Source organism: Sturnira hondurensis, unplaced genomic scaffold (assembly GCF_014824575.4).
Source record: "Sturnira hondurensis isolate 20B ecotype Veracruz unplaced genomic scaffold, ASM1482457v3 Scaffold0023357, whole genome shotgun sequence".
NCBI lineage: Eukaryota > Metazoa > Chordata > Mammalia > Chiroptera > Phyllostomidae > Sturnira > Sturnira hondurensis.
Window position 1 is genome coordinate 3,547,646 of NW_028095988.1, and position 15,129 is coordinate 3,562,774.

General features: G+C 42.6%; 1 protein-coding gene across 1 annotated transcript; it reads left to right on the forward strand.

The window, feature by feature from the left end:
* The first annotated feature begins 3,654 nt into the window (after positions 1–3,654).
* TM4SF19 (transmembrane 4 L six family member 19) lies at positions 3,655–11,326 on the forward strand. The gene is made up of 4 exons (XM_037037528.1): positions 3,655–3,850; positions 4,256–4,333; positions 7,463–7,632; positions 11,053–11,326. The coding sequence occupies exons 1-4, from the start codon at positions 3,668–3,670 to the stop codon at positions 11,234–11,236; spliced, it is 615 nt and encodes a 204-aa protein (XP_036893423.1). The 5' UTR covers positions 3,655–3,667; the 3' UTR covers positions 11,237–11,326.
* The last annotated feature ends 3,803 nt before the right edge of the window (positions 11,327–15,129 follow it).

The window sequence follows — 15,129 nt, forward strand, 5'->3', positions numbered from 1 at the left end:
GTTCAATTACCTCGAAAGTTTTCCTCATGTCCCTTATATTAATCCCCTCCTCCATCCCTCACCCCTGGCACCCATGGATCTGCTTTCTGTCACTAGTTTTACTTTTTTGTAGAATGTCACATGAACAAAATCGTGTAGTAAGTAATCTGTTTCTGGCTTCTTTCACTTAGCACAATGCTCTGGAGATTTTTCCATGTCGTTGCATGTATCAATTCCTTTGTTCTTTATGGCCTCATAGTAGCACTGAATTGCATGAATATACCACAATTTACTTATTCGCATTGATGAACATTTGAGTTATTTTTCTCTCTCTTTTGTTTATTTCTCATTTTAATTTTTTTATTCTGGTAAAATATAGGTAATGAAATTTGTTATTTTAATCATTTTAAAGTATACAATTCAGTGGCATTAATTACAGTCGCAATGCTTTGTAACCATCACCACTATCTATTTCCAAAACGTCTTTTATTGCCCTAAACAGAAACTCTGTAATCATTTGCCCTCCCCACATTCCCTGATAATCTGTAATCTACTTTCTATTTCTGTGCATTTGTCTGTACTGGATATTTTATATACATATGTGGAATCATAAATATTTATCCTCTAGTGACTGGCTTGTTCCATAGTTTAGCATAGTTTTTCAAGTTTCATCCATGTCGTAGCATGTAACAAAACCTCATCCCTTTTTATGGCTCAATAATATATATGTGAGTGCACTGAATTTATGTATATAAAACATTTGTTTATCCATTCACCTGTTGGTGGGCACTTAAGATGTTTTCATATTTCTAATTTTTAGTTATTATGAATAAATCTGCTATGGACATTCATGCTCCAGTCTCTCCATGGACAGGTGTTCTCATTTTTCTTGGATAAGTATGTAGAAGTGGAATCACTTGATTATTTGGTAAGTGAATGTTAACTTTACGAGAAACTGCCAAGTTCATTGTCCGAGTGGTTGTACCATCTACATCTCTCACCAGATGTCTCTGGTGAGAAGTCTCTGGAAGACTCCCAGAAGACTCTGGGAGTTCCAGTTGCTCTACTCCCTCACCGCCACTTGGTACAATTCACCCTTTTACCTGTAACGATTCCAGTGGGGATATTATAGCAGGGTCTTATTTTAGTTTTAATTTGTATTCCCATATGTTAATGATGTTTGGTGTCTTTAGGTGTCATTCATATATATATTTTTCATGAGATGAAGTAAAATATCTGTTCAAATTTTTTCTCCATTTTTAAATTGTTGCTTTTCTTCTTCTTATACTTTTAAGAGTTCATTAGAGTTCATATATTGAATTAAGTTCATATATGAATTAAGATTTCATATATTCTAGATATATGACTTTTGTCAGATGTATATGTATTCATATTCACAAAATATACATTATGAGTATTTTCTCCCAGAGTGTGCTTTACTTCTTCATTTCCTTTATTATATCTTTTAAAGAAAAACATTTTTTTCAAGAGTTGAATTTGTCATTTTTAGGGGTTGTACTTTTTGTGTTTTACCTAATAAATATTTATCTAAACTGAAAACACCAATACTTTTCTTGTTTTTTTCTTTTCTCTTTTTTCCTTAAAGAAAGGGAGAGAAACATCAATGTTTGGTTGCTTCTTGCACACCCCACACTGGAGAACCTGGCCTGCAACCCAGGCATGTGCCCCAGCTGGGAATGGGACAGGCAACTGCTTGGTTCCCAGGCCAGCAGACACTCAATCCACTGAGCCACACCAACTGGGGCTCTTTTGTTTTCTTCTAGAAAATTTTATTAAGTTTAGATCTATGGTTCAATTCAATTTAATTATTGAATATGGTTGGCAATAATAGTCAAGTATATATATTTTTTGTTTTGCATATGCATTGTTTCAGCACCATTTGTTGAAGAGACTGTCCTTTTCCCACTGAAACACCATCTTTAAAAATAAGTTAATCATCCCTGACTGGTGTGTCTCAGTGAATTGAGTGCTGGCCTGCAAACCAAAGGGTTGCTGGTTTGATTCCCAATCAGGGCACATGCCCGGGTTGCAGGACAGATCACTGGTGGGGGGCATACAGTAGGCAACCACACATTGATGTTTCCCTCCCTCTTTCTCCCACCCTTCCCCTCTGTTTAAAAACAAATAAATAAAATCTTTTAAAGAATAATAAAAATTTGATCATATGTGTACAGATATATTTCTGAACTCTCTAATCTGTTCCTCTGGTCTTATATCTTTTTTTAATTCATTTTTATTTTTAGAAGGGAAGGGAAGGAGAGAGGGAGAGAAATATCAGGGTATGGTTGCCTCTCATGTGTCCCCTGCTGGGAACTGGCCTGCAACCTAGGCATGTGCCCTGACTGGGAATCAAACCGAAATCGTCTGGCTCACAGGCCCGCACTCGATCCACTGAGCTACACCAGCCAGGGCTGGTCTTATATCTTTATATACATTACTTCACTGTCATGATTACTGTAACTTTGTAATGTCTTAAAATTACATAGTATAAGTCCTCCGACTTTGTTTTTCTTTTTTGAAATTGTTTTGGTTAAGCTAGGTTCTTTGAACTTTTATATAAATTTAGATTCAGCTTGCCAACTTCTAAAAAAAACCCTGCTAGGATTTTGACTGAGAGTGCACTGAATTTATGTATCAGTTTAGAAAGAATTGACATGCTAATGATAATTAGTCTTTTGACCCATGAACATGGTTTCTATCTATTTACTTATGTCTCCTTTAATTTTTCTTAGCATTGTTTTGTAATTTTTAGTGTATAGGTCTTGCACATATTTTGTTAAATTTATCTATAAGTATTTTCTAATTTTATGCTATTGTAAATGGTATTTTTTATACTTTGATAATTTATCATTGCTTATATACAGAAATACAATAAAAGTTTTGTATGTTAATGTTTTATTCTGTGACCTTGCTAAACTCACCTATCAGTGCTGCTAACTTTTTGATAGATTCCTTAGTCTTTTTTATTTTGGACTTTATTTATGTTATTTTTTGACAGAGGGAAGGGAGGGAGAAAGAAAGGGAGAGAAACATCAATGTGTGATTGCCTTTTGTGCCCCCTCCTGGGCACCTGGTCTGCAACCAAAGGCATGTGCCCTGACTGGGAATCGAACCAGCAACCCTTTGATTTGCAGGCCTGTGCTCAATCCACTGAGCCACACCAGCCAGGGCAAGGATTTTCTACCAACATAATCATTGTGCCCATGAATAATGACAGTTTTTCTTCCTTTCTTATCTGTGTGGTTTTGATTCTTTTCACTTTCTTATTGTAATGGAAATTGTAATGTTCAACATCGTACATCCTCCTGTATAGTGTTGTGGTGAATGAAAGTGGTGACAGTGGCACCTTCAAAATGACATCTTTTAAAGAGAGGATGATACTCTTAAAAGTTTGTTTTTCTGTACCAAGTAGAAATAATCACTGGCTGTAATAGAGGCACAAGCAAAATAAGATGAGAAGAAGAAGTTGGCAGAAAATGGAGCAGTTAAATCCTATCCATCGGGGAATATTTATAAGAGGCAGAATTTTTAAGCAGATTCTTTGGCTTTTCTTGACCTGACTCTGGGAGGTGACAGTATCTGCAGTCTGTTTCCCCGGCCCATGCTCCCAGTAGCAGAGCCTGCATGATCTTCCTTCCACTGTTGCAGGACCCCGTCCTTTCCCTGCATGATGGCATGCTCAAGGACCTGCTCCCGCATCCTGGGGCTGAGCCTCGGGACGACAGCCCTGTTTGCCGCCGGGGCCAACGTGGTGCTCTTCTTTCCTAACTGGGATGTGACCTACCTGTCGAGGGGCCTCATTGGCAAGCATGCCATGCTGGGCTCTGGGCTCTGGGGAGGAGGCCTCATGGTAAGTGTCCTGGGTTCCCTTAGTGTCAACTCCCAAAGTGGCCCTCTAGGGGTGGAACAGGGAGGTGATGGCGGAGGCGTGTTTGGATTCCTTGCAAAGAAGTTTGACCTAACGGGCTGGTCTTGAGTCGACATCAACTCCAAGGAATGGAAGACTCTAGGAAAACCTGTCGAGGGTGGCTGAATTTTTGACTAGGCATACTGAGTGTGAACATTGCCATTGGCAGAGTTATATCAAACTAATCATCCAAAAGGGAGTTCTGACATTCAAAGCCAAACCTTCTGGGAAAGACAAGATAATCAAATCCATGTGAGGTGCCCAACTACTCTAGTTCAACAGCCACAGGTGGCAGCTAGAAATGTAAATTACCCGGTCTCTTCTTAACACCTCTCTCTCCTCTCCCAGGTATTCATCGCAGCTACCCTCATCTCCTTGATGGGCTGGAGATGCGGCTGCTTCAGCAAGAGCAGGCCCTGCCGAAGCGTAAGCACCAGATCCCACTCTTCTAATACCTGGAATGTCCCCACATTCTGTTACTTCAGAGGCAGAGTGGTCAAAAGGCAATTTCCACTTTGGGGTTTTAAGTCAGGCTGAGATCATTCCCCTTAACTTTTCTGAGCCTCAGGTCCTCATCTGTAAAATGGGAGTTAACAGGATCAAATCAATGATCCTGCTATTTAATGAGCCATAAATGTCTGTACAAATGTGAAAACTGTTTTTATTATCTGTTAGCCTATTGAAGAATATGGGCATGAGTTAAGTACATTGTAGGTCATGTGGTTTTGATAGAAAATGTCCTATTTTGCTTAATTTTACTGAGAGCTGGAAGTTTCTCCAGAGATCACCTAATGACTGGGTTCTTTTCTTTCCCCCATGTTTTTACCTACTGCATAGGTCACAGTAGCAGAATTCAGTTGCAGAATTGGAGGCTTCTTAAATTCTTTTGTGTGTGTGTGTGCAGCCATTTTATTTATTTAAATAGAATGAATTTATTTTATTTACATTTATTTTATTATTTTTCAGTTACCTTCCCCCTTGGTTTTGCCCATGTCCTTTACAGTAGTTCATGAGAACCCATCTCTCCACTGTCCCCTCCCAACTCTCCTCTGGCTATTGTTAGATTGCTCTTAATTTTAATGTCTCTGGTTATATTCTGATTACTTTTTTTTGTCGTTGATTATGTTCCAGTTAAAGGTGAGATCATATGGTATTTGTCCCTCACAGCCTGGTTTATTTCATTTAGCATAATGCTCTCCAGTTCCATCTATGCTATCGCAAAGGGTATAAGCTCCTTCTTTCTCTCTGCTGCATAGAATTCCACTGTGTAAATGTACCATCATTTTTTGATCCACTCATTTGTTGATGGCCACTTAGGTTGCTTGCAGCACTTGGCTATTGTAAATTGTGCTGCTATGAATATTGGGGTGCATAGGTTCTTTTGGATTGGTGTTTCAGGGCTCTTTGACCCCAGTGGGACTGCTGGGTCAAAATGCAGTTCCAGTTTTAGTTCTGTGAGGAAATTCCATACTGTTTTCCACAGTGGCAGTACCAGTCTGCAATCCCAACAACAGTACAACAGGCTTCCCTTTTCTTCACAACCTCTCCAACACTTGATGTTTGTTGCTTTGTTTATGATTGCCATTCTGATCAGTGTGAGGTTGTATCTCACTGTGGTTTTAATTTGCATCTCTCTGATGGCTAGTGATGCTGAGCATCTTTTCATGTGTCTCTGCGCCCTCTGTACGTCTTCCTTGAAGAAGTGTCTGTTCGAGTGTTTTGCCCATGTTTCAATTGGATTTTTTGTCTTCCTGAAGTGGTGTTCTGTGAGTTCTTTATATATTTTGGAGATCAAGCCCTTGTCCGAGGTGTCATTGGCAAATACGTTTTTTCAAATGGTTGGCTCTCTTTTCATTTTAATGCTGTCTTCCTTAGCCATGCAGAAGCTTTTTAATTTGATGAGGTCCCATTTGTTTATTTTTTTCTTTATGTCCTTTGCTTTAGGGGACATATCAGTGAAGATATTGCTGGGTGGTATGTCTGAGATTTTTCTGCCTAAAGTTCTCCTCTAGGACTTTTATGGTGTCATGACTTATAGTTAAGTCTTTTATCCACCTTGAATTCATTTTGGTGTATGGTGTAAGTTGGTGATTGAGTTTCATTTTTTTGCATGTAGCTGTCCAGGCCTCCCAACACCATTTGTTAAGAGGCTATTTTTGCTCCATTGTATGCTTCTTCCCCTTTTGTATTGACTGGATTCTAATCTAACCTCTCTATTTTACAGATAATGAAACTGAGGCCCAGAATAAATTTGTACTTTATTAATTATAGCATCATCTACATTTATTTTAACTCTCAATATTCTTACCCATTATATTGCTCCTTCAGTTGCAGTCCCATGAATACATGGCCTCCTTACAGTAGCTCTACAGCCTGCTCTGGTGTCTGCAGCCCATGTGTTGGGAACCCCACTGATTCAGAAGTGTATGTTAAAGAACTAAATACAAACACCCTCACATTTCATTCACTATCTGTTCTCAGTCGTATCTGGCTTTCCCGTAGGCAGGTGGCTCTCAGACCTGAGTGTGCATCAGAATCCCTGCAGGGTTTGTCAAAACACGGACTGCTGGGCCCACCCCCAGAGTTTCTGATTCAGCAGATCTGGCATAGAGTTGGAAAATCTGTATTGCTGATAGGTTTCCAGGTGATGTGACGCTGCTGGGACAGGGACCACATTCTGAGAAACACTCTCCTAGGCCTACATCAGACCAAGTCATCATGAATCTTTTAACTTAGAATCAAAACGTACTACATATTTTTCTCTGGAGCCTCCTGAGCTCCAAACTAGCTTGACATCATGGGGAAATGACTATAATTCTGTACAAAGACTATTTATATGTTTTATTTAAATGTTAAAAATATGTATTCTTTGGGAGGGAGAAAAAAAATTCAGTATCCTGGGAAAGAGGCCAATTGGGAAGTGAGCTAGAATCCTGCCAAGAAAAATAAACGTCACTGTTGTCTTTGGGAGGGCAGAGTGGCACACGGACTGGAAAAGTACAGGGATGCAACTGGTGTCATTTCAGAGTCGACTAATTTTTCTCTGTTTCTCTTCTCTGTCTCCCTCCTTGCTTTCTTTCCTAACCTCCTTCCCACCTTTCTCCCTTCCTTTAGTGCTTGAGTTGAAAAAGACAGAAATCAGGGATAGAAGCTTGGAACTTTTGAAAATATAGCTTTCCCTTAAAACAGAAGTGGGCATGCGATAATCTGATCCTTTAACTCAGAGGCTAAATGGCTACAGTCTGAGGTTAAAAGTTTTTGATGGCAACCTGTTAAGAAGCTCTAAAGAGCCTGCTGAGTCAGAGAGATCCAGGTTCAAGTGCCAGTGTTTCCCCCTTTTCAGTTCTTTCTCTTCCATCCCTTCCTAACTTTACCCAGTGACCCTTCACTAGCCACCCTACCTTGGTAAGCTTTAAGGGAGATACCATGGGTAGGAGTAGCCCCATTTGATATTATGGGAGAAAGCCTGAGCACCAGAGAGGTTTCCAAGTGGTCCCACAAGTCACCTAGTCATGGCCCTACCTTAGGCTCACTGTTTCTTCCCTCCCTCTGCAGATTCTCACTGCTCTGTTGTCAAGTGGCCTGGCTATGCTTGGAGCCTTGATTTGCTTTGTCACTTCTGGAGTAGCCCTGAAAGACGGTCCTTTTTGCATGTTTGATATCTCCTCCTTCAACCAGACACAAGCTTGGAAATATGGTTACCCTTTTAAAGATTTACATAACAGGTAAATGGGTTGAGACTTGAATGGATTTGCAGCCTTTTCAAGACTGGGAGAAGGGAGGGAGAGAGGGAGGGAAGGAGCTAGGAGAGAGAGACAGACAGACAGATTACAAATTCCTTTTGGTGATGCATTCTAGCATCCCTCTCCTCTGAAGCTCAAAAATGCAACAATAGAGCTTCTTCCACCCATGTCCTGTCACCCCAGGCTCCTCTGTCCATGTGGCCTGCTAGCTGCTCTGCCTGCCTCCCACCTCAACCATGGGCAACTCTCAACCCTGACTGACCATGAGAAGCAGTGGCAGATCAGCATCCCTGGTATCCTGGAAGTGGAAAAAGTGGCAGAGCTGAAGAAGGGTTTCAACCAGCACCTGCACTTCACTCTGGTCAAGGACTGCAACAGGGCCACCACTGTGACTATATTTTCAGGCTGGCACACTCGGTGCATACCACCTGGTGGGGAGCTAGATCTGCAGGGAACGGTACTACTAGAAAAAGTGTCCCAAGAGGATTTATTACCTTTCTTTGGAATTTTACATGACAAACATTACAGAACACCGTGATCAACTTTGGCCTCCAAATGCCTGTGTTGAGGTCATAGATGCCGAGCTTGCCATTGGTGGTCTTGAGAGGCTTGATGCCTGCTTCTTGTATTCCATGCCAATCCTGGAACTTTCAGCCTCTGGATATGGCATTACATCTCAATATGGAATCTTCAATCAGAAGATCCAAGATGGCAGTTGAAAAAAGGGGGTGTAGAATCATATGGAGATTACTGGTCAAGACGGCAACACTGGTAAACACAGCTCGCCTCCTTGAACAACCATGCCAAACTTACAACTGAAATATAGAACAACTACCACTCAAAACTGTCAGAAACTGAGTTGAATGGAAGTCTGACAACCACAGAATTAAAGAAACCGCATCTATCAGACTGATAGGAAGGGTGAAGACGTGGAATGGGCTTGGGCTGGTCTCACATCCACGTGTGGTGGATAAAAATTCTGGAGGGATATCTCAGGAGTGAGGAGTCCCAGCCCAGGGTCCCAGTGCCAGGAAGATAAGCCCCCATAACTTCTGGCTGCAAAAACGAGAGGAGATTGAGTCGGTAGAAGAAATTTCTGGAGTTCCAAGCAGTTCCCTTTAAAGATTCCCCACACAGACTTACTCAGACTCATTTTCTCTAAGCTCTAGCAACAGGGTAGCAGCATGAAAGTCACCAGTGACATACAGGGAGGAACTAAAGTGTCTGGCATCAAGGCAGGAGCTGGGGGGATAGCTTTCTCCCAATCAGAAAGGCAGACAAAGGCCATTGTTCCTTTTCTGAACCCTTCCCCCACAGAGCCACGGAGTCAGCAGTAGGAGCCATATCTGAGACTCCATCAACCTGGCTAACACTGTTTGCCCCACCCCAGATATCCCCTGAGGCCCTGTTCCACCCAATTTACCAGCCCATCCAGGGTGTTAACAGTGGCTTTTCCATATGAATGGCTGGTCTTGGTTAATGCTTCCCAACTTCCTAAATCCTACCAAACAAACAGTATCCAGTGAGCTCCTAACCCCAATACCTCTTGCTAAGTGGTCCCAGGCCTTGCACTAGGAGCAGCCACCTTAGATTCACAGTTTGACTTTGCCTGGGAATATCCAAACCCAGCATAAGTAGCAGCCCTTTCAGATTGCTTTATAGTTCACACTTGGTGGCCCTTGGCAGAACACAGGTTGGGGCTGACCTTGGCCTACATCACCCAGAAAACTCCAGAGCCTGGGTACCCAGTGGAGAACTACAGACCATGCCAGAGCACTACCCTTGTGCCCCTGCATAGCTCATCCTACGCAGAGGGCAGAGAGGTTGGTGGTCAGTGGTCCCAGCCAGTCCTTGCAGCTGACTGACCTGGGTAAATCCTTCCCATTGACTTGCCAACAGCAACCAAGTATCAACTATCAGCTCACATGGAGGGCACACCTTGAGTACCCAGCTTGGGTCATAGGGGAGGCTGTGCCACTGGACCCTACAGGACACACCTACTATATTAGGCCTTGCAACCAAGACAGGGATCATAGCAGCTCTACCTAATACATAGAAACAAACACAGGGAGGCTGCCAAAATGGGGAGACAAAGAAAACACTGGTCATAAGGATGCTAAAGGAACTTAGTGGGAACTCCAGCAGCATAAAAGGGTCTTTTTTAAAAGATCCAGTAAAAAATGAAGGATATAAAGAACAAGTTACAGGGAAAGAACAGTAGACTGGATGAAGCCAAGTATCAAATCAATGATTTGGAATGTAAGGAACCAAAAAACAACCAACCAGAACAAGAAGAAGAAAAAAGAATCCAAAAATACCCCAAGGATAGTAAAATTAGTTTCTGGGACAACTTCAAGCATTCCAATATTTGCATCATAAGAGGTGCCAGAGGAGAAGGGCAACAAAAACAGCAAGAAATTGGAAATCTATTTAAAAAAATAATGAAAGAAAACTTCCCTAATTTTGTGAAGGAGATAGACATGCAAGCCCAGCAAGCACAGAGAGCCCCAGACAACAAGGATGCAAAGGGGTCCGCTCTAAGACACATCACAGTTAAAACGCCAAAGGTTAAAGACAAAGAGAGAATGTGAAAAGGTACAAGAGAAAAACAGTCAGTTATCTACAGGGGAGTTTCTGTAAGACTGTCAGCTGATTTCTCAAAAGAAACTTTGCCAGCTAGAACAGACTGGCAAGAAATATTCAAAGTCATGAAATGCAAGGACCTACAGCCAAGGTTGTTCTACCCATCAAAGCTATCATTTAGAATCAAAGGGTGGATAGAGAGCTTCCCAGACAAGAAAAAACTAAAGGAGTTCATCATCACCAAACCATTAGTATATGAAATGTTAAAGAGTCTTATTTATGGAAAAGAAGATCAAAACTATAAGCAAGAAAATGGCAAAAAATACAAATCTCTTAACAATTGAATCTAAAAAACTAAGCAAACAAGAATAGAGACAGAGGCATGGATATGGAGAACATTTTGGTGCTTGCCAGATGGGAGGGGGTGTGAGGGATTGGGTGAAGAGGAGAGGAGACTAAGAAGTACAGATAGGTAGGTACAGAATAGCCATGGGGATGTAAAGTGTAAAGTACAGTACAGGAAATGGAGTAGCCAAATAACTTATAAGCATGATCCATAGATCCATGATCCATGATCCATTGATCCAGGCAATCCTGAGGGGGCTGCTGGGTAGAGGAGGGCAAAGAGGGAAAAACTAGGACAACTGTAATAGGATAGTCAATAAAATATAATTTAAAAAATGCAACAATATTCACCCTTAAGGGTCTAGGCCTGTGACTCTAGCTTGGATGGTGGAGGCCCCAGCTGTCTATTGATATCACTCATTCGGCTTTTCTTACTTATTCCTCAACCCCTGGTCTCTTTAATTTTTGGGACAGGAATTATTTATATGACTATTCACTCTGGAATTCTGTCTGCCTGGAACCTTTTAAAGCCGTCATCTGGCACGTGTCCTTCTTCTCCGCCCTTTTGTGCATCAGCCTCCTCCAAATTCTCCTGGTGGTCATTCACTTCTTCAACACCTTGCTGGGCCTTTTCTGCAGCCTCTGTGAGAAGTCATAGCTGATGCTCTTTCCTGGACGGGAGTCTTCATCAGGAGCTGCCTTGAATCCTTTCTGCTACTAGGATTTATGGGTATGAATCATAAACAAACGTCCCTTTTAAGTATTCCTGTAGTAATAATAACAATAATAATTCCTTGCATGCATGTTGTAGTGCATTTTAAATCACATTGTAAACTGCAAGATGATATATTAGTAGGAGTAATATTATTATTGTCATTATTATTGGGTAAGAGCTCACAGTCCATAAAATATACTCCAGTCATGAGCTCACTTCAGCCTCTCAAGAACCCCATAAAATTTGTCACATGTTAATAGAGAAAGTTAGAGCTCCTAGAGGATGGTGAACTTGCTGCCCCAAAGCTCAACTAGGTTCAGGTAAAGCCAGCTCCTAAGCCCCTATCTTCTAAATTCAAATTCACCAGTTGTTATGAACTAAACTGTGTGCCCCCCAAATTCACAGGTTGAAGCCCTAACCCCCAGTGTAATTTTATTTGGAGATAAGACCCTTGAGGAGCTACTTAAGATTAAACAAAGTTATAAAGGAAGGACCCTAATCCACTAGAGCTGACATTCTTCTAAGAAGAGGATGCGATACCAGATCTCTCTATACAAGCAAAGAGGAAAAGGACACATAAGGATATAGCCAGACAGTTGCCATCTGTAAGCCAAGGAGAAAGGCCTCAGTATACACCAACCTTTTTGGCACCTAGCTCTTGAACTCTCAGCCTCCAGAAAATAAATTGTTGTTGTTTAAGTCACCCAAAATACCAGCCTGTGGTATTTTGTTACAGCACCCTGAGCTGATTAATCCACCAGTGTTCTTTTTATTAGTGTTCAGTGCAGTTCATTAAGTGGTATACACTGATTATCCACTGTGTACCTGGTATTCATTGCTCTGTGTGCTGAGGATCCAAAGATGATTAAGATACGGCCCTTGACCTTGGATCTTTCCTTGTCCTTGAAGAGCTCATGGTCAGGGCAGGGAAACAAACATGTACCAATAATTTAAATGCTATATGGTAAGGGCCATGTTAGAGGTCAGCAAAGGGTACAACGAGAGCTCAGAGGAACAGAGAACCTACAAGGAAAGGATCTGTGATAGATCAAGGAAGGCTTCAGTTATCTCTGAGCTAATTCAAGAAAAGGGAGGAGGGGTTTCCCAGCAGAGGAAACAGCACATTCAAAAGCTTGGGGGTAGAGACACGGGATGGGGTATGTGAAGGACTAGGATATCACAGCTGCTTCTAATGTAGAACAGGGGAAGCAGAGGACCTCCATTTCTCCCATGTTAGGATCTTTGGTCAGGGGTGGTGCTGGATGGTGAGTAGAATCAGGAGTGGGATGAAGGAGATCCTGGTGGGAAGGTTGGATGGGCAGGGGAAATAATGAAGCAGGCAGAAGTATCCTGGGAAGACCCAGGCAGATGGGTACACTCAAGAGAAGAGAGTAGGCAGGTCCAAGAAATGAGTCAGAGAGCCCCAGGCTCTGAGGTCACAGAGTAGACTAAGTCTGGAAGGGAATGTGGAGGCCCAGATGCTGCTATATCTACTCCATAGTCCCTTGGACCCCAGCTCCATCCCAGCACCATCCCAGGTCAGTGAGGAGCTGCTGAAGCACCAGAAGCTTCCAGAATACAGCAATTCCTCTGTTCTCAGGGCTACTCAGCAGGACTGAGGAGCATGGTTCTGTCTTTGGACAGCCAAGCTAGCAGAACTTGTAGAAGTCAGGTCACTCTAAACGCCATCTCACCCTTTCCTATCTGGAGCTGATAGCTCAATAGACCTGCCCAGGGTGGGGAAGGTGGACACACAGAACTATGAGGGACAGAAAAAGGCATAGCCTATTGTGAGGAAGGTCTGCCCACAGGGCCCCTCTCACCCCGTCCATCACAGATGAGAGTAAGTCTACCAAGACATTGTGTGCTTGGGGAGGAAATGTGGCTGATCTCTCAAAGGAGAAGGGCCAGGAGCCTATTCCTCAATGGGCTTTTATTGGGTTTAATTTGAATAGGAATACAGGTAAAGCTTGTCAATCATTGTCAGGCAGTAATGACCAAACAATAGATAACATTCAAAGAACTATTGAAGGTTTATTTTGAGCCAGGGTCAGTTAGCTAAAGGGCTATAAAACTTTGGGAAACAAACTCATTTCCTAATTGGACTCTTATCAGAAAATTGAGGGCATTCTTATCAAAGCAGGTTTTGCAGGATTTTATGCATTCTTTCTTAGGCCTAATCACCTCTGGGAACGCCTGTTCCTGCCCAGGGCTGCACCGCCCTCCAGCATTGTTTCAGGCTTAAGTCAGGCAGGGGAAGTAAGGCAGCCAAGAGATTAGGAGACTTCTCGAAGATAGAATGAGGATTCAGGCTATGTCAAAGCTGAAGGGTGAGGGTCCATCACCTCCTTTTCCTATGGCCCCCCAAGTCTTTCCTTGAAGGCCCCTTCATGACCACGCCTGTCCTGGGTCATCCCTCCATTAAGAAATCGTACCCATCATTGGCTAACCAGTCATGTGCCCAGGGCCAAGCAGGGTGAAGTAACAGGGGCAGAGGTGGTGCCCCTGCGAGAGAGAGAAGCTTTGTCTCCTTTGTGGCTTATGGCCCCAAGGTCTCTCACTCAGCCTTAGCCATGGGGGGTTATAGCTTCTGAAACCAGGCAGGGTGGTTTCCAACAGGTTATTGAGTAGACAGGGTGTCCTAAGGTCCAGACACCCCATCATATATCCACATATAGCATCTCAGAAGAATTGCCTGTGTCTGTCTCATATTTTCCTATTGGTTGATTTAATTTCAGGGTTATGGTTAGGATGTGCCTTGATTCACAGGAGCTGCTCCTGCAGGGGAAAGGTAGTGAGCCCACCACCTACCCAATGGAGAATTTAAAGATAATTTATGCATAGGTTTGGACATGTTAGGCACACATACACATATTCATGCACACTCACACACATGCCAGGTTCACAGTCCCCATCCTGGCTCAGCTCTACTCTGATGGCTCAGCAGAACACTGAGGTGAGAAACGTCAGTCTTTGGCAGTAAGACAATTCACAGTGAAGAGTTGTCGCTTGCCTGAGCCTCTTCCATTCTTTCAGGAACCTCAGACTGATGTTATTGTAGACTGTAATGGGATTTCAAAAGGCAATGTCTGCAATCTCTCCCTCAGATAGGCCAATTGTTTTCTTCTTCAGATTCTGCACATCCAGGGTAGATCTTCCTACAGTTGGCTGCTGACACTCATAGATCTCAAAGTGCACAAGGTCAAAAACAGAAGTCTGGGAGTAACTCTGACAGCCCCTTCTCCAGTCCCACCAGGTCAGGGGTTCAATGTCTTTGAATCTAGAGATGAGCTAGAAGAGCTCACTTACCCTCTCTCTTCACAATTCAATTTACTGTGATTGCAAAGGGCTGTGGTGAAGAGGGAGAAGGACCTTGAAGAGGCAATAAGGAAAGAAGACGACAGCAGAGAGGGGGTTCTGCACTCAGTCTACCATAGACCTTTACACATGGCTGCCCTCTGTGTGATTCTAGAAGGCATCTGCATCCCCTTCCTTCTACTTACATCCCAGGACCACCTCACCCTCAGAGTGGGCTTTCACCTTGTTTTTTTCTCCCCAAACGAAATCTACATCTGGCTCTTGGCTTGACTTCCAACCAAGCTTTGGGCAGAGAGACCGATGCTACTCTGTTTATCAGGAGAGTGTTAAATAAAGATTTTATTAAGAAGAAAAGATGTCTGTTTCTTACCTTGTACATGCCTTTTTAAACATCATCCTGGAATGAAGAAGATGTTGCTTTGCTTATAATCCTGCTCAGAGAAGAGTAGGTCCATCTTTGGAATAGGCTTCTCCTTCAGCTTTCTGTTACAGCAAGTGACCCTCCATTTAAAAATAGT

Excerpts from the sequence above, each read along its gene's own strand:
- TM4SF19 (XM_037037528.1), top strand. The coding sequence starts at position 3,668 with ATGATGGCATGCTCAAGGACCTGCTCCCGCATCCTGGGGCTGAGCCTC. Across the intron at positions 3,851-4,255 it reads TCTGGGGAGGAGGCCTCATG|GTATTCATCGCAGCTACCCT; the intron begins GTAAGTGTCCTG and ends CTCCTCTCCCAG. Across the intron at positions 4,334-7,462 it reads AGAGCAGGCCCTGCCGAAGC|ATTCTCACTGCTCTGTTGTC; the intron begins GTAAGCACCAGA and ends CTCCCTCTGCAG.